Genomic DNA, 17,761 nt, shown 5'->3' with positions numbered 1-17,761 from the left:
AAATGTGCTGTGAAGGATGGTGTCTTCCAGCGGCCTGGCGGCTCCGCTTTCAGCGGGGAAGTATGCGGCAGTCGCTCGGCGCCGATTGTTCCTTTGTAGCAGTGAAGGGGGAGTGGAGCAATCCGATGCTTGTAAATTAGGCTCCTCCCACCTCTGCGGCTGCGCACTTCAATTTTTCACTTTTTTTCTCTCCTATTTTTCACTCCTCTGGCTTCCGGACGCTAACATAGACCGCTGCCGCCGAATTTAAAGAGACAGGGGATAGCTATTTTAAATACGTTAACGGCAACCATTGTTTTCTGATGTTTTTTTCTCTGCCGGTTTGGTGAAACGGTGATGTTTCGTCAAAGTCGCGGCGAGTAGCCAGCAGCGGCTCGTCTCCCCCTCAACTCTGCTGGATTTCCCGTCCTTTTTTTTTTTTTTTTTTGCCTGCGTGCAAAAGACTGTCCAGTCAAGCAAAGTAGGGTTGCTGGCTGGCTGGTTACAGGCAGGCAGGCTGGCTCCCCGACCGAGAGCGAGGTTTGTCCGCTAGCCCAACAAACCAACAGCCGCCTCTGCGCTCTTAAGTTGCGGTAGCGGCTCTCCGGTCCTCCTCGCCGGGATAATGGCGAAGATTCAGGCGCATAGCGCCGCCAAGCAGATCAGCCAGATTCAAGACAAGCCGTACGTTATCACACAAAAGCAAGTGCAGCAGCAACACTTCCAGAAGCTGAAGGTAAGCGGACGACGGACACGTCAAGCGGAAAAAGTCCCCCGGAGCCGTTACGGCGTCGGCCGCTGCTCCACATTTGGTCGTCGACTATTGAAAGGAAGGGCTCCGGCTAACGCCAGGCAGCTAGTTAGCCCGAAAAGTAATTCCCGGCCGAACATTTGAACGCTGGCGTACGAGGTTGGACTCGGAAGCTGTTTTCCAGCAACCACTGGAGCGATTGTCAGACGAAGGACTCAGTTTGTGCTACTTTCTCATTGACGCCATCGCTGGCAGAGCCGTGAAGTCAGCCGTGTTGTGGGAAGTTCCTCCTCGGTGGTGGTTCGTCTTTTCTCTTAGCCTGCTCCAAACAAAGTGGAGCTCGTCATCCAGGCCGTGTAGAAACGGCGGCTGTGCTTGATGATTCCGAATTCTGTATTTAGTGTTTTCTGTTACATCTTATTTTCGTCGCAGTCTGACCCCCCCCCCCCCCCCCCATGCATTGTACTGATCGAGCAGTCGGACTTCTGAACGGCGCTCCGCTGTTGGCTAGCATTAGCTTCAGACGCTACGCGCTCTTTCGTCTGAATGTTTCTGTGATTTCTCGGTGTTTAGTGGCCGTAAACGCTGCAGACGGTAGAAACGGGAGCTGCTTCTTTCCCGGTTCAGCTGCGTCGTCTTTCCTCTTCAGTCACTTGCAGTTTGTGTGTGTGTGTGTGTGCGCGCGCGAGTGTGTGCGTGCGTGTGGTAAATAAAGCTCAGCCTGACTTCAAACCATCATGCAGACTCAAACGAACGGGGCTGAAAAAGCCAGCATTCAGACTAAACGGGTAAATAAAGTCCCGATCAGCTGCGAGTCCTGCCCACTGGTGCATGATGGGTAACAGTTCTGCTTTGGAATTTGTCCTTTTCCACTTCATGCACCAACATCTCACCTGACAATAACTGCCGGTCTTTTGTTTTAAAGGTTGAAGATGCCTTATCTTATCTGGACCAAGTGAAGATCCGGTTTGCCAATGATCCGGGCATCTATAACAAGTTCCTGGACATCATGAAGGAGTTCAAGTCACAGAGGTAACCATAGGAGCAAACCAAACCCTGATTTACAGGGATTTACAGTAAAGTAGTTTGCATCTGTTGCAAAAACATTCCTAGTCATCTTTTAATTACATTTATGCCGTTTTCTAGGATATAGTTTCTGCAAAGTGGCAGTAGTTCATTAGAAATTCAGCTCTGAGTTGTGTCAGTGGTGCAGAGTAAGCCGGCCCCTTTCCCATCATCTCATCTGTTTACATGCTGCCCCGCTAGCTTACAGCCCCTCACAACCCCAACCTTGGCTGGGTGTTGGACTGGCGTGCAAGAAGCCAGTGTATGCTTCCCAGTGTAGGTTCTTGGGCGAGGCGTATCCCGCTGCTGCCTAAATAGTAAACGGCGTATTTTTATGATAGTGGTTTAGTACTTTGTTAGAGTCCAAAGCGCTTTTCTGCCACAGACCCACACACTGATGCCAAACACTGGCACCAACCTATAACCACCAGGAGCAATGTGGGCTTCAGTGCCTTGCCCAATGACACTTGGGCGGACAAGGCGAGAACAGAACCTTGATTTTCTCATCAGAAGTCGAACGTTCTTCCTCTGCGCCATGGCCGCCCAATGTAGCCCTAAGCGGGCCCTGGTCTGGGTCTTCCTGTGCCGATCCGCAGACTGAGTCTGCAGCAGTCCTGCCAAGAACAGGACGGTTTCTGAACTTAAAAAGGAGGCAAAAATGCTGCTAAGCCGATGCTGAATTCACCCAGAAACACGAGTGACATGAAAGGCAGAGTGAGGTTAGTGGTTGTGATGCTTGGTTACTTTAAGGGTAGTTAACAAATCTTTAATGAGTCCAAAGACAATTATTTTGTCAAAACTGATTATTTAACATAAATAAATACAACAGAAACCAAAAACATTTTCTTAACTGGTTCCATCCAGAACTAAAATGTTTGACTTTATCTTAAAGTAGTGAAGCATGAAAGTATGTGTCTCTATCTTCACCCATCATCATCATCATCATCGTCGTCGTCTCTCTTCAACAGCATTGACACACCGGGGGTCATAAACCGCGTGTCACAGCTATTTCATGGACATCCAGACCTGGTCCTGGGCTTCAACGCCTTCCTGCCTCCAGGTTATCGGATAGAGATTCCCAAAAATGGGATGGCGTTTCTCCAGTCTCCGTTCTCCGCTCAGGTGAGCCACACTTCCCGCTTGTACTGAAACCCGTAAAGATTTCAGGGTGACAGAGTTTAGAGGTCTTAAAGTTCCACTCTGACCATCTTTGGATCTAGTTTCTAAGTGTTCCCAGTGGCCTTTTAATTATGATGAAAATTCCATTCAGTTTTATTTCTATAGCCCAATATTACAACAACAGTCACCTCAAAGGGCTTCAGACGGTAGTTGTTCAATAAACATGAATCATAAAGAACACAAAGTCATAGAATCAATAGGTAACGGCTAAACTAAACCAGTCATTTTCTTGGACATAGTTCCTGTAGAGCGGCGTTGTGGGCGGGACCGTTGGCGTGGTGAAAGCCAGTCCTCCTTCCCATCATCTGTTTACAGTTTACACCCTCTCCCACTAGCTTACTGCCCCTCACACCCCCAACCTAGCATTAGCAGTGCAACAAAAACAGTGATCAGATCCATCCAGCCGTCCAGTTCTGATCCAGATTCCAGCTCAGACCAGGAAAACAAAGAAGATCATGGATCTGTTGGTCTGCAGGTGGAGGATCAGAATGGAGCGGGGGCTGGAGGCTGTCCATTGTAGTTTTTTTATACCATGGCCCGGGTGAATACTTGAATCTGATTGGCTGCTGGGTGTGCATTAAAAAGTGATATACCACAGGATAACTGCACGGTGAAAAAAGAAGTTCCGGTCACCTAGCTTAAATGTTCTGTATCACTACGCCGGCTTCTTTAAAACAACCTTTTGCTTCATCATTTGGACAAAAACAAGCGGTAAAAAGTGAACTTTCTCTCTGAACTGATGCTTTATTCAACCCATCGGGAAGATCAGCATAGATATATATCGCCGAATCTTGACTGCAGCAGTGATGCGGCGCGAACAAATAGTCCGCTTTTTGTGAGAAAAGTGATCCAAATCGGAACAAAAAACAAGAATTAAGTACCAAAAACAGGTTACTATTTATTGCTTTTGTAAGTGACCATGGTATAAGCGGGTTAATGGCCTTTGAAGTGTTCATTATCAGAACTAACGCACTTCGCGGAAGCACCCAGGCTTCCACGGTGTGCGTTAAAAAGTGATAATGCACACTTCGTCGGCCATTGACCCTTACACGTAACAACTATAGGCTTTTTATTTTGTCTTTATTTATTTATTTACTTATTCTTTCTGTTTCTCCTCCATCAGCAGAACAGGTTAAAAACAACATTTTGTTTTATCATAGTGTGTTTTTGAGAGAAAACTGATGTCTGAGTGATGGTTATTCACAAAACGCGGCCAAACTTTGGAGAGTTTGCTGCCATCAGATTGTATTAGTGCGTTTGACCCACATGAGCTGCAGATGTATTTGTTATTTAAACTTTGTGTGGAATAATGTCTCTTTGTGGGCTTATTTGCACTTTTGATGAACCTGGAACTGAATCCTCTGAATGTAACGTTGCTGTCGGATGTTTCCCAGAATGACAAACTGTCAGAGAAGATTCTGATTTTAGATGCATCCCATGGTGGAGTTTATGGATTTTGGAAATCATTTAATCATTTTGTCACTTCAGTTTTTGAAATCTATACACTTTCAATAATATTCCAATTGATTTGAATCATGATCGTCTTTGCTAAACTTAATCGTTTCATGTTTCTCACACAAAATGTTGCAAATTTGAGAGCTTATTGGATGACCTCATAGCGCTGTTATTGCATATGAAAATCTAAAAAGACACTTTTTTCTGCTCCTTTTTGCCTATAAATGTTTGCATTTATTTACAAAGTGCTTAAAGAAAATCTAAAAGCTCTCCATTGTGCTGTAAAACCAGATTGTTGTATTAAACTGTGGATTATTGGAGCTAAAGCTGCTTAATAAAAAGCTCAAATCAGTGTTATTTTTAATTTATGGAGTTTGAATTCTTTTGCTTTAAAAAATCCACTTTATTTCAGAGCCGATGTAATTATGTTTCATGTTCTTTAACATTTCATTTCTTTAATGTCTCATGCACTGTTTGCCCCCCCTGTCCACCCCCCCTGTCCACCCATGCAGGTGTCTCCGGGACAGCACACTAAAAATCTGACCCCTCCTGCAGTGGGCTCGTCCTCAGGCCCCGCCTCCACGGTCCACGCTGAAGCTGGACCGGTCCAGACCAGTGAAGTCAAGGCGCCTTCGTCCGATTCCCTGTCGTCCAGCTCGACGGGACCCGCAGAGCCCCCCAGCAGACTTTCTCTCCCCCTGACTAAAGAGAGCCACAATCCGGCCGCCGTCTCCTCGGTGTCCCCGCCGGCGTCAGAGACCAGTCCTGTTGAGTTTGACAGTGCCATCAGCTATGTTAACAAGATTAAAAACCGTTTTCTGGACCACCCAGAGATTTATAGAGCCTTCCTAGAAATCCTCCACACCTATCAGGTAAAAACTGGCTGATTAGGAAGCAGATTTCCAGCTCCATAACTGAAACGTTTTACATTTATCACAGTGTACAGACGAGACTGCAGCGGCTTGTTGGCCGTTTTATTCCTGAAACGTGTGTCATGGGGTGGATGTGTCAGAATGCACGCCATTCATCACTATTGCATCAAAACGGCTGTTTTACAAGATATTGATAACTGTAGATGTGATTGTTCTTTAAAAGAAAGAGTGTTTCCCCCTTTGGCTCCATGTCAACACGGTTTCCCCCGTCACTTTGCAGAAGGAGCAGCTGGAAGCCAAGGAGAGTCGGGGCAGCAGCGGCATGACTGAAGACGAAGTCTTTTCCAAAGTGGCCAGCCTTTTTAAGGGGCAGGAGGATCTTCTGGCTGAGTTTGGACAGTTCTTACCCGATGCTAAGAGATCTCTGGTCAGTGAAGCTCCAGCATGTGAACTTCTAACCTTAATGAAATAAGTGAAGAGTCACAAACGAACCTGGTTTTTCCGGTTTGTCCGGCTTCTCCAATGGAGACAGACTAGCTGTATTTGCTTTTCAGAATGTCTCTGCTGATATTTACTTCTTCTTTTGCTAATTTAGTTCACGGGGAGTTCGCTGACGGGGAGCAAAGAGCCGCTGAAAAAGTCTGAGGAAGACGATGTATCAAGCAAACAGAACAAGAAGAGGCCCCGGCCCGTCCTCCTGCAGCACATGTCTCCTCTGCTGAAGGTATGCTCGTGCTTCTTATGGACGCATTTGTCCAAACGACGCCGGCCAAAAGTGACAAAATGCTTCAGTTAAGAAGAAAGCTTGATTTAAATAGTGAGAAATGCTGCAGTTTGCCTTTATTGTGTGATGTTGAAACACAATCGATTCATTTCATAGCTTTATCAGTGTTTAAAGAATGCAAAGTGGCACAGAATGAACATTTTACCTTGGAACTGTTGTTCCTTTCTGTCCCACTAACCCCTGTGTTTGTGTAGCTTCATCTGACTGGACCCCTTTACTAACTCTGAATTACTTTATTCTTGTTGATGAGGCTTTGTTGAAGTATTAACCGGCCCTGGCTTGACATGTTGTGTTTTTTTTCCTGGTTTCTAACAGTTGTCTATTCTTCAATCAGAAGGATTTCAATGTTAAACTGTAAACGTATTCTACAGTTAATCTGAGTAAAAACCAAACCTAAGGGGGAAAAAGTCGCGTTTATTCACTGCAGGGTCTGATGTATTTAATGACAGCAAAACACAGAATTAAGAGAAAGGAAGGTGTGTTTGCATACGAAAGGACCCCCCATTACAAGATTTGACCTAAAGCTCGATAAGATGAAAATGTGCACCTTTAACCTTTTCTTTGATTTAAATCAAAAAAGGCCATTTGAAGCCTGATTGGCTGGTTTTTGGAAGGAGCGGCACTCTGAGTGTGGGGCCACACTTTGATTAAAAGCAGGGGTGTCGAATTCTACCCCGCCAGCGCCAACATTCTGCTGGTTTCTCCTAAACTCGACCCCACCTGCTGCCGATTACCTGGATCAGGTGTGCTTTGCCAGTGAGGAGCTGCAGGTGGAGGTCGGCGGTGAAACTCGTGGGACTCTGGAGTTTGTGAAGGTTTCCCTAACCCATCACTCTGAGACGGAACACACTGGATCATCTCTGAGAAGCTCCGTCTCAGTTTTGACTGTCCAGAATATTTGCTGAAACTGTGATGACGTTTTGTTTTATTTATACAAAGATGCCAAAAACCAGTTCAGGTTCTGTGTGTCCTTCCATAGATGCACCTGTGACGACCACAGAGCGCTTTTATCTTATAAATAAAGATTAAAATGACATTAAGAAGATATTTGCTTTTGTACAACCCTCAAGTCAGAAGTCTGGACCACATATGATACATATTGATATTATCCATATCTGATCCATATGTCGCTGCAGTAAATAGATTTTTTGGGGTTTGACAGGTTATTCTTTAATAAAAACAGCCCTTTTCTGTCTTTGCTCTGTCTTTCTATTTAGTGAACATTCAGATTAGTGCAGCTTCATCTTTTTTAGAATGTAAATTTTTTGTCTTATTGATTATTCCTCAAATCTTCATTCTCTCCTTTTTTAGTATATTTTGCCACTTCGTAGTTTGTTTTCTTCACTACTGTTCACTGACAATACACCAAATCTGCATAAACTACAGCCACATGCAGTAGGATGCATGTAGCTAAAGATTCCCATCAGCCTTTGCTGCTCAGTCTTAAAGCTGCATCCAGTCTGCTGTTGTTTCCAGCGAACGCTGCTGATTAACTCTGACTCTTGCTCTGTGACTCCTTCCATAAGGAAATAACGTCAAATGTTGTGCATTTTGAATTCAAAGCAGCTTTCTCTCCCTGTACAGACTGCTACAGAGCAGATGAAAATGTTTATTAGACGCTTTCTGATGTGCTTTCCATTCTGTAAGAATTAGATTATTGGTATTCATAAAATCTCTGAAGTTTCTCAATTCTGCTGTGCCATTAAGGAAATCAAATGTTCTAGATATTTATGAAATAGTTTTTCTTTTTCAGAAAAAAATGAAGTATTCTTGCACCAAAGATCCGTCTTTTGCTTCAGCCGGGAAGCACGGCGTCCTGAGGGAATTCTCCTTCTTTGACAAAGTAAGGTTTATGGATTTTATTACATTTTTGATTTCCTGTTTTCTAAGCTTTACCTTGCTTTGACATTTTTATCTGATTACCCTAATCAATCTTTTAGGTCCGCCGCCTTTTCAAAAGCCAGGAAGTGTACGAGAACTTTCTGCGCTGCATCGCGCTGTTCAACCAGGAAGTGGTTTCTGGAGCAGAGCTGCTCCAGCTGGTCACACCTTTCCTGGGGTGAGAAGAACCTTTACAAATGGCAGCGTGTTTAGTAAATGTCGGATCCCACAACAGGAAAAGGCTGGAATCTGATTGAATTGTGCGACAGCAGGTGTGTCGTTGCAGCTGGGTCTCCCTGAACTGACCTGTCCCTCCCCAACAGGAAGTTTCCTGAGCTGTACTCGCAGTTCAAGTCCTTTCTGGGGGACAAAGAGCTGTGTCATGGCGTGTCGGGGCTGTCGGACCGCTACATGGAGGGGGGTGGAGGCAGGGAGGTGGATTATGCCTCCTGCAAGCGGCTGGGGTCCAGCTATCGAGCGCTGCCAAAGACCTACCAGCAGCCCAAATGCAGCGGGCGCACAGCCTTATGCAAAGAGGTACCACAACCTTTGGGGGCTTGAACGGTGCTGTTTCCTTTGGTTCTGGGGGGGGGGGGGGGTTCTCAGCTCCTTGACCTCGCTATGATGCGTCACGATTTAAAGAAGGCTTGGAATTACAAAATGTTTCTGTACAGGATTAAACCCTAAGTTGGTCTGACAGCCTTTTTGGCTTTGAGTCAACCTTCAGTTATCACTTCCTTTTTACGCGATGACAGCAAAGAATTGTGGGATTGGATTATCTGGTCTTTCAGAGTCGATGTTCTGGTGTTTCCTGCACTGAAGGGAGATAACAGGAAGCTCAGGTTTAACTCTCAGTCACTACGTTTTTATGTCCTTTTTAAAGGACACCGTTCCTTAGAAGGAGTTTTCTTTTTTAAATCTGATTTATTTTGAATTATTTACCTAGGAAAAAGGGGCCGTTGTGTCAGACTCCAGGAGCTGCAGGTCACCAACCAAAGGATGCTCTGGAAAAGCCTTCGTGTGCATCAAAGGAACCATAGCAGACGTTGGAATGTCTTCTCTTTGTGTTCATACTTTCCATTTGTGCGTCCTAAGGTCCTGAATGACACCTGGGTGTCATTTCCTTCCTGGTCAGAAGATTCTACATTTGTCAGCTCGAAGAAGACTCCTTATGAAGAGCAGCTGCATCGCTGCGAGGATGAAAGGTTCGAGGTAAACCAACAGCACAAAGATTTCTCATCTGTGACTCAACAGATGCCATTTATTAAACCAAAGCGTGCTGAAAACCTTTGTCCAACAAACTCCAAGATGGTTAAAAACTGTCTGACAAAACATTTTTGTTTCCATACTTTCATCACTGAGAAACGCAGACGTCACCGTGTTCAAAGATGCTGGTTTATGATTCTGATTTTGGTTTATGCTCAGTAAATCTGTGCCGGTGACACTTGCAGCTGGATGTCGTTCTGGAGACCAACCTGGCAACCATCAGAGTGTTGGAGAGCGTCCAGAAGAAGCTGGCTCGCCTTTCTCCCGAAGACCAGGACCGGTTCCGGTTGGACGACTGCCTGGGCGGCACGTCTGAGGTCATCCAGCGGCGTTCCGTCTACCGTATCTACGGCGACAAAGCCCCAGAGATCATCGAGGGACTGAAGAGGAGTCCTGCCACCGCCGTGCCTGTGGTGCTGAAGAGGTCAGACCCTCCTCTTCTGTCAGAACCGCTCATGTTGTTAGCCCAGATTCTGCTTGTGGGCGTAGTTTCGATAAATACACTTCTTGACCATTGCTTTGTTTTGATATAGATTCAGTAATTTACAGCAGGGGTCCCCAACCCCCAGGCCGCAGACTGGTACCGGTCCGGGAGACGGTTGTTCTGAAGTACCAGAATCTGCTCTGCATGTATATAAGCATATAATGTTTCACACACGTAGATAATGACGTTTATTTGTTATTATTTCTAGAGAATACCACTTTTACGACAGTTGTCGTTTTCTTTTGCTTCATTTATCCGTCAATCAAAAAGTCTGATGCGGCTGACGTTGGCGTTCGGTTGTTAGCCGCCACTCTGACATTTTTCTTTTATTAAATACCAGCCACAGAAAAAGATTTAATAAACAAATGATGCTGATTTGTGGAAACTTGGAAAAAGGACATTTATGAATTTTCCTACAGCAAAGTTGAATTAGGCAGATGTCAGAAAATGTATACACAATAAATACACAATAAATCAGGATTTCTGTAGAAACAAATATGATGAATGTAAAAAATGATCTGAGTCTCAGTGTTATCATGGATTCTATTTTTACAAATCAGAAGCAACTTCTACAAATAACTTTGTTTCATTGAATGTTTGTCATCTGTAAAAAAAAATCTTGTAATATTTTCAGATTTTTTTGAAACATATTCTTTTTAGTGGCATTTCAATTTGAAAAATATGTTTTTCAGAAACCAGAAGCTTAAAAATATGAAAAGTAAAATTCGTTCTCGTTCAGACTTGTCCGTGAAAATACGTCTGACATGAAACGGCGTCCTGAGAAAGGCTGAAGACCACGACCAAAGGACGAGCTCCATCTCATAACCATAACTGACATCATCATTAAAAATCTGTTTCCTGTTTGTGAGAAAGAATCCGTTTTGTGAAAAAACGGGCAAACTGCTGCTCTGTCAGCCACAGCGGATTCTTTCACGCTGCTTCTGTGGTCAAATTAAAGACCGGCGTTTTTGCCTGCAGGTTGAAAGCCAAGGAAGAGGAGTGGAGAGAAGCTCAGCAGGGATTCAACAAAATCTGGAGGGAGCAGTACGAGAAGGCCTACCTGAAGTCCCTGGACCACCAGGGCGTCAACTTCAAGCAGAACGACATGAAGGCGCTGCGCTCCAAGAGCCTCCTCAACGAGATCGAAAGCATCTACGACGAGGTAAGCTGATACCCACAATGCACCAGGGCATGGACTATTCAACAGGTTCAACGGTTGGGTCTGTTTGTCTTCCACATTACTAGATTTATTTACAGGGGGGTCCCTATGGTCATGAAAAACCTGGAAAAGTCCTGGAAATTGAAAATGTCATTTTAGGTCCTTGAAAAGTTTGCGAAAAACGACATTTCCTCTGAAGTTTTGGAAAAGTTGTAACATTTTATTATCGTTGATACAAAAAACAGATCAAATAGTTTAACATGAGATCTGACCTGAAATTCTGGTGGAATCTCAAGCTCACGCTATGGCTGATGGGAGTTTTTGCTTTGAGTTGTGGCGCTTTCAGTGAAATGTAGCGTTAACGAGTGAGTGTTCAAGGAGAGCCATTAAGTGAGGGTCCTGAAAGACCCGGAAACGTGCAAAATGCAGACATTGCTCCTCAGACGTAAAGGAAGAAACAGCCAGCCAGCCAGCCAGCCAGCCAGCCAGGGAATTTGGGCGTCACTGAGGAAGCAGATTACACTCAATAAAAAAACAACGGTGGGATCTTCATTGAAACCTTTTCTAATATTATCAAGAAGTACAAAAACAAAGAACTATAAGCCGAGCTGAAAGCCACATAGTTGCTATTTAGTTTAAATAAATAATAAAAAGCCGCAGGATCAACTGTTGTGTACCAAAACGCTAAAACACCCACCGCCAGAGGAGTGTGCTAAAGTATCACGGCACAGACCACAAACACGGTGAGAGGTTCTGGCTTTGATTTGAACAAATAAAATAAGATATTAAGCTGACATTTTTGATGTTTCTGAGCCCGGTTTGAACAGAAGAAACCGTATTCGTCATTTCCTCGAATGTTGTTTCTTTTTTAGCCTCTTATTGGACAGAAACTTGCCCTGCAGTTCAGTCACACTGTGATGGATTTCTGTGAGGTCGCTGCTTCATCGCTCTCCCTCGTCTTTCTCAGCGTCAGGAGCAGAGCACAGAGGAGGGCGGCGTCGGTCAGCAGAGTCGCAACGGCTCGGCCTCAACCAGCGAGCCGCACATGGTGTTCACCTACGAAGACAAGCAGATCCTGGAGGACGCCGCCGCTCTCATCATCTACCACGTCAAGAGACAGCCCACCATTCACAAAGACGACAAAGACCACATCAAGCGCATCGTCCAGCACTTTGTCCCCGACCTGTTCTTCTCCAGACGTGGAGAGCTGAGCGACACCGAGGAGTGGACGGACGAGGAGGGAGAGCACGAGGAAGCTGCAGAGACGGGAGCGGCGGCGCCGGAGGCGGGAGGCGGCAGTAGTCATTCCAATGATGCGTCAGGAACCGCGGCAGCAGCTGTCGGGGGCCACAGCCAGGCTGCCCACGCGCCGCCCAACAACAACCAGCCGCAATTGCACCAGCAGCCCAACGGCGAGTCCAGGAGGCGGCGCTGCAGCCCGTCCCAAAGTCTGGACACGGAGGCCTCCACCACGTCAAGTAGCACCAGTCAGCCTCCAGACACCTCCTCGTCCACGCCAGGCCCCGCGCCTTTAGACACGCCCTCTGGCGGGGCCGCGGAAAAAATGGACCTCCGTGACCCCGAAGCCGAGCACCAGAAGGAGATGGACGGCGTCTACAACCTTTTCCTGGTCAACAACAACTGGTACTTCTTTCTGCGGCTGCACCAGACTCTGTGCTCGCGGCTGCTGCGGGTCTATCGCCAAGCTGAGCGGCAGCTGCTGGAGCACCGGGCGGAGCAGAGCCGGGAGAGGCTGCTGGTGGCCGAGGGGAGGCGGGAAAAGACCTGCGACCTGGCCATGGAGCTCCGCCTCAAGCAGCCCAGTAAGTCCAGCTGCTCAGCGCACGCCGGAGCCAGCGTCCGGCCTCGCTCCGTCAAACCCGTGTGCTAAGGATCCAAACGGAAAGAAAGGAGCGTAACCCGTCAGGGAGAACGAATGATGTCTGAAGGTCGTCAGTTTGATTACGTGCTCCTATTAATAATGAAAAAGTCAGCCTTTATGAATGGAGATCGTTTTCAAAAACATCAATCTGTTAGAAATGATTGGAAATATTCACTTAGTGACTAACGGATGAATCAAAGACGCGCTCCAATGAAACTGCTGTTTAGCTGATGATGATGGAGGTTTAGCTCAAATCTGCGTTTCTGATTGTTTCTTTATTCTAATTGTTGTAAATCAGGAGCAGAGGAAAAGATCGTATTTGTGACGTAGAAAAGATTCTGGGCGGAGCCACAAGCTCCCAGCTCACGGCAATGGGGAAGGGGGTCGGGGTTGCTCCACACCAATGGTGCCGCCCACAACTCAGAGGCAAATTTCTAATGAACTCCTGCCGCTCTGCAGAAACTATGTCCTAGAAAACACACAGGTTTTTGGATTGAGGCTAAAATCCTAATTCAAGAGACAGCTGGACGATGAGAACAGGATGGGAGTGGGACTCCTCTTCCTGGCATTTCTGTCACACGTCTTTTTAGACTCCTCCTGTCGTTTGTCCTCGACTCTAACGTCGTTCAAAGATGTCAATAAAGATTTCTTTTTTAACATCAGCAGAACTCCACTTGTAAAGACGAGCGGCTGCTTTAGACAGGAAAGTGAGCTTCCTGTGTTTCCACAGGCGAGGTGGAGCTGGAGGAGTACTACCCGGCCTTCTTGGACATGGTGCGCAGCCTTCTGGACGGCAACCTGGACTCCACGCAGTACGAAGACACGCTGAGAGAGATGTTCACCATCCACGCCTACATCGGCTTCACCTTAGACAAGGTCATACACAACATCATCCGACAGGTAGGCCGGCTCCGCCGTGCGTCTATCCGTCCCTCTCTGCGTCCAAATGCCTCACCCTGCTTTCCTCCCACGTCAGCTGCAGCACCTGGTGAGCGACGAGGTGTGTCTCCAGGTGGTGGACCTCTACCTGGCTGAGAGGAAGCGGGGGGCAGCGGGGGGGAACCTGTCCTCTCAGTGTGTCAGAGCCGCCTGGGAGACCAGCTACCAGTGGAAGGCCGAGAGAGTCATGGCTGAAGAGAACTGCTTCAAGGTGAGCCGTTTGACTCCGTTCATGGGGGTTTTCCTGTCTGCCTGAAGCTTTGATTTCTATTCAGAAACTGCAATTCTCAGCTGTTATTTTGATCAACGCTTTATCGGGATCAGCTGGAACGCTGCTGTCAAGCTACAGAAACACCGGCGCGCGCCACACAGGCATTCTTGAACACTCTCGTCGCCCAAAGACGCATTCTTCTTCCTTTTCCTTGGCGTCCGCCATGTTGGAAGAGGTGTGGAGTGTCAGAGTCTTCTGTTGTGACGGCAGAAAGACTTGATGTCATAATTCCAGGGAAGGAAAAGGTCACGCTCAAGCAAAAACCGCTATTTGAACTTCTCCTTTGTGCTCCATTTTCAAACTGTTGACGCTTCCATCCATACGTCACTATGAAATCTGAGTTCCTGACGGGTAAAAGTGTGACCTGGTTTAACATACGACACGCGTGGTGAACGGACAGAGCTTTCATGGGACGTGGCTGCTGGAACACGCGATGCAGAGGAGGGCGTGAATGCAGCTCCAGAGTTTGGACCTCTACAGACGTTCTACTCTACCTGATGATCAACGGTTTTTCTTCTCTTCCATCAGTTGATGTTTATTCAGAACAAAGGCCAGGTGACGATGACCGTGGAGCTGCTGGACACCGAGGAGGCTCAGACTGACGACCCATTGGATGTCCAGGTAAGCACTTTATGAAAGAACTTGCTACATAAAGAATCAAATGCAGTCATTGATTGAACTGACAGGCTGTTGTTTCCATCAGTGCCTGTCCAGCTACATGGAGCAGTTTGTTGGAACAGAGTCCAGTCTGTGCTCTCAGGCAGAGGGATACTTCTTTAAACCCGTGTTTCTTCCCAGGTACGGTGAGGCTTTACGTTCTGATGTTAGGATCATTCATGCTTTAGGCTGATCCTGTTTAGGTGGAAAAATAAAGAGGCTGTGATCAAACAGATGCTGTTCCACAAACAAATTTGGGAAAATAATGCCTGTTCTCCGCCAGGAACCTTCGCCGTTTCCGCCGCTGGCAGGTGCGGCAGGTGGAGGCGATGCGCTGCAGAAGAGAGTGGCACCGCCAGCTGGGCGTGGAAAGCGCCGGCAGCTTGGACTGTCGATTTAAGCTCAACACTCACAAGATGGTGTTTGTCATGAACTCTGAGGACTACATGTACCGCAGAGGAGCGCTGGTCAAGGCCAGAAAGGTAAGACGCCGCCTAGCCTGCCTCACGCCGTAGAGTCAAGACTTATTAGTTCATCTGCATAGTTTGGATGCTGCTTTGGACTTTCAGCTTCATTTCAAAGCGGCAGTGCAGCAAGTTAATGTAAAGAACAGAAATGTCTAGCTTTTGTTACTGTAAATGTCATTGTTCTCCTTGAAACAGAGAATTCTGTTACAGTTTCTAATTGCATCCTGATGGGGGATTTTCATAGTTATGCCTGTTATTACAGAGAAATACTTTATGTCTGCATGTCATAAATGAATCTCAATATTTTATTAAAAGCAGCGGGGGGGTTCGAGGTGCTTCCTGGGAAATCTGCAATGAGGAAAACGTCTTTTGGTGTGTAAAGCTGAGACTCTGCCTTCCTCCTCAGTCGCAGCTCAGCGTAGCGGCCAGCCAGCACCAGCGCTTCCACAAGTGGCACAAAGGCTGGCTGAGCGATCACGTCACCGCTGCTGCCGAGCGCTCCGTGCACAACTGGCTGATGGGCGAGGAAGAGGAGGACTTCATCCCCTGCAAGACCAGCTGCCTGCCCACCGAGGTGAAAGGACAGATGGTCAACAGATACCGCGTCCATTACAGCAGTAGCAAAGCCCCCTCCTCCCCATAAAAGACCTCCGCAGTGATGAAGGTAGAACACGCACTCTTGCAGGTAAACGCATGGACGTCTGTGACATCTGTACACTAAACAGACATTCACGGCTACGGTCCCTTTCTCTGCCTTCCTCCAAACGTGCCGGCGTTCAGCTGCACTTAAAGAAACGGTCCAAACTCGGGCCAATCAGTGAACTCATTTCCAACACAGACGGTGGCGGGAAAACGAGGACCAACATTCAGTGAAGATCTCTGAGAGAGGACTTGGTCAGGACTGGCTGCACACCAGGCACAAACGGGACCGAGGATCATCTTCCTGGAATGATTCAGATCAGTGGAGAGAGACAGCAGATCGCTTGAGAACTTCTATAAGATGTTTTTTTCCCCCCAAACTGATAATGTTTTGAGTTTTTCCGTTATTTTTCTTTTTATGTCGTGTAGTTTTTAGCTTCTAAAGCAAGAGAGCCTTCTGCCTGTTGGTTTCTGTGTTTCTATGGAGAGATTACGCCGCGTGTGATTGTGTGATCCTGCTCTCATCATGTCTGTCTGTAGGTAAGCGCACAACAGAACTGCATCATCTGCATACAGGGAGGGATTTTTTTACACGGACCTACCAAAGTGGGTTGGTGTGGTTCTTTACAGTGTTTCACGTCAGCCAACTTTTGAAACATTCTCTGTTTTTGTTTTAAATCGTTTTTGTGTTGTGCTTAAAACACATCTTCACCGCGGCGGGAAGGCGCCGTCGACACGGACGGGTTTCATGTCCGCAGAGCATCACGTTCAAGATCTCACCAAATGTTTTCTTTTTTTTTATTTGAATGATGACATTAAAAAATAAAAGCTAAATATCAGTGTTAAAGAATGTATAACCCTGTATCAGTCATTAGAAAATAAACCGACCTTGTTGTGACCTTCTTAGACGTTGGCTGGCAGACGGTATGTGGCTCAAACGGCACAAACGCTTCAATTTCTGTTGCAGATTAAATTCCAATTAGGAGATCTGTAAAGAAACTAATTATCTGGAGTCATTCATTTGGATGATTTTGAAGTTTTGTAATCATTTTGACAATATAGCTTTAAGCACTTGTGAAAGGATCATCACTTTGAGTTCTGAAAATTGAAAAACAAAAAAGATCTGCCAGTTTTAGCTGGAATAAAACTGAGTAATAACTGAATAAAGAGGCGGTTTAACAAGCTGCATGCATCCAAATGTTAACTTGGATCAATCTCACTTTATATTCTGGATTAAACCTGCAGATGTTTCATTTAGTTGCAGACACTTGGTTGAGCCTGCACCTCAGCTTGATTCAGTTTTTACTTAGTTTTAGTCTGGATTAAACCTGCAGGCTTTTGCATCTGAATCCACGTTTGGTCTAACCACAAAACCATCAGGTGGTTCCTGAGGACCTCTGGAGTTTGGGGGAACGTTGTGGCCACAATAGCCCTTGAGGGGGGAGGGGGGACCAACTCACATCAGCAAAAATACTCGCCGACTTCAATGTCAAAGCGGTTTTATTCAAAAATGGAAGTTACATTTGCAGGTTCCAAACAGCTCGTACCTCAGATTGAGGGAGAAGTCATGAGGCAACATGTTGAATCCAGTTTCATCAATAAAGATGTGAAAACACAAATGATCCAGTTTACATTTTAGGATTGTAAATTGGACATAATTACAAACTATAAGTTAGTCTGGATGTGGCTCCAGCAGGGAGCTTTAGTTTTTAGAATTGTGTAAAAGTTGTTGTTTTGAATCGTATTTTTAGAAATGCAGCTGGATTGATGTGTGTGTGAGATGCAGCAAACATGACATACCTGTAGCATACATGTTGACATGAACTGAGGAAGAGCTCAGTGATAAATGTACCTGGACAGAGCTGGTGACTAAAACTTCACAGTTTTAGAAGTTTCTTTTAGTTCAAGCAAACCAGAAGCAGCTCAGCAACCAAATCCAAATATGTGATGCTGAGCAGCAGAGATGAAAGCTCCAAGAATAACCAGAAGTGAGAACCGATGACACGGCTGTGTGACGTAGATGCATTTAGA

At 46.1% G+C, this 17,761-nt stretch overlaps 1 protein-coding gene across 5 annotated transcripts; it reads left to right on the top strand.

Annotated features, from left to right (window-relative positions):
* The first annotated feature begins 27 nt into the window (after positions 1–27).
* sin3b (SIN3 transcription regulator family member B) lies at positions 28–16,636 on the top strand. Of its 5 annotated transcripts, none has more exons than XM_011474578.4 (20): positions 28–715; positions 1,656–1,762; positions 2,764–2,917; positions 4,942–5,301; positions 5,582–5,728; positions 5,897–6,025; positions 7,839–7,928; positions 8,026–8,144; positions 8,290–8,503; positions 9,062–9,178; positions 9,418–9,656; positions 10,695–10,878; positions 11,843–12,698; positions 13,488–13,657; positions 13,734–13,907; positions 14,496–14,588; positions 14,671–14,765; positions 14,908–15,106; positions 15,498–15,755; positions 15,872–16,636. In XM_011474578.4, the coding sequence occupies exons 1-19, from the start codon at positions 605–607 to the stop codon at positions 15,732–15,734; spliced, it is 3,795 nt and encodes a 1,264-aa protein (XP_011472880.1). In that variant the 5' UTR covers positions 28–604; the 3' UTR covers positions 15,735–15,755; positions 15,872–16,636. The 5 variants fall into 5 exon arrangements, with proteins under 5 accessions (XP_011472880.1, XP_011472879.1, XP_078802545.1 ...); XM_011474577.4 differs by having other exon boundaries at positions 15,498–15,776; XM_078946419.1 differs by having other exon boundaries at positions 15,498–16,636.
* Positions 16,637–17,761: the final 1,125 nt, after the last annotated feature.

This window comes from Oryzias latipes, chromosome 4 (genome assembly GCF_053564925.1).
Source record: "Oryzias latipes strain Hd-rR chromosome 4, Olatipes_Hd-rR_3.1".
NCBI lineage: Eukaryota > Metazoa > Chordata > Actinopteri > Beloniformes > Adrianichthyidae > Oryzias > Oryzias latipes.
This window is presented reverse-complemented; position numbering and strand designations above follow the sequence as displayed.

What these genes read in the sequence shown, in the direction of transcription:
- sin3b (XM_011474578.4), top strand. Translation starts at nt 605, where the DNA reads ATGGCGAAGATTCAGGCGCATAGCGCCGCCAAGCAGATCAGCCAGATT. An exon ending in AAGGAGTTCAAGTCACAGAG is followed by an intron (nt 1,763 to 2,763) that starts GTAACCATAGGA and finishes TCTCTTCAACAG; the next exon opens with CATTGACACACCGGGGGTCA. An exon ending in TCGAAAGCATCTACGACGAG is followed by an intron (nt 10,879 to 11,842) that starts GTAAGCTGATAC and finishes CGTCTTTCTCAG; the next exon opens with CGTCAGGAGCAGAGCACAGA.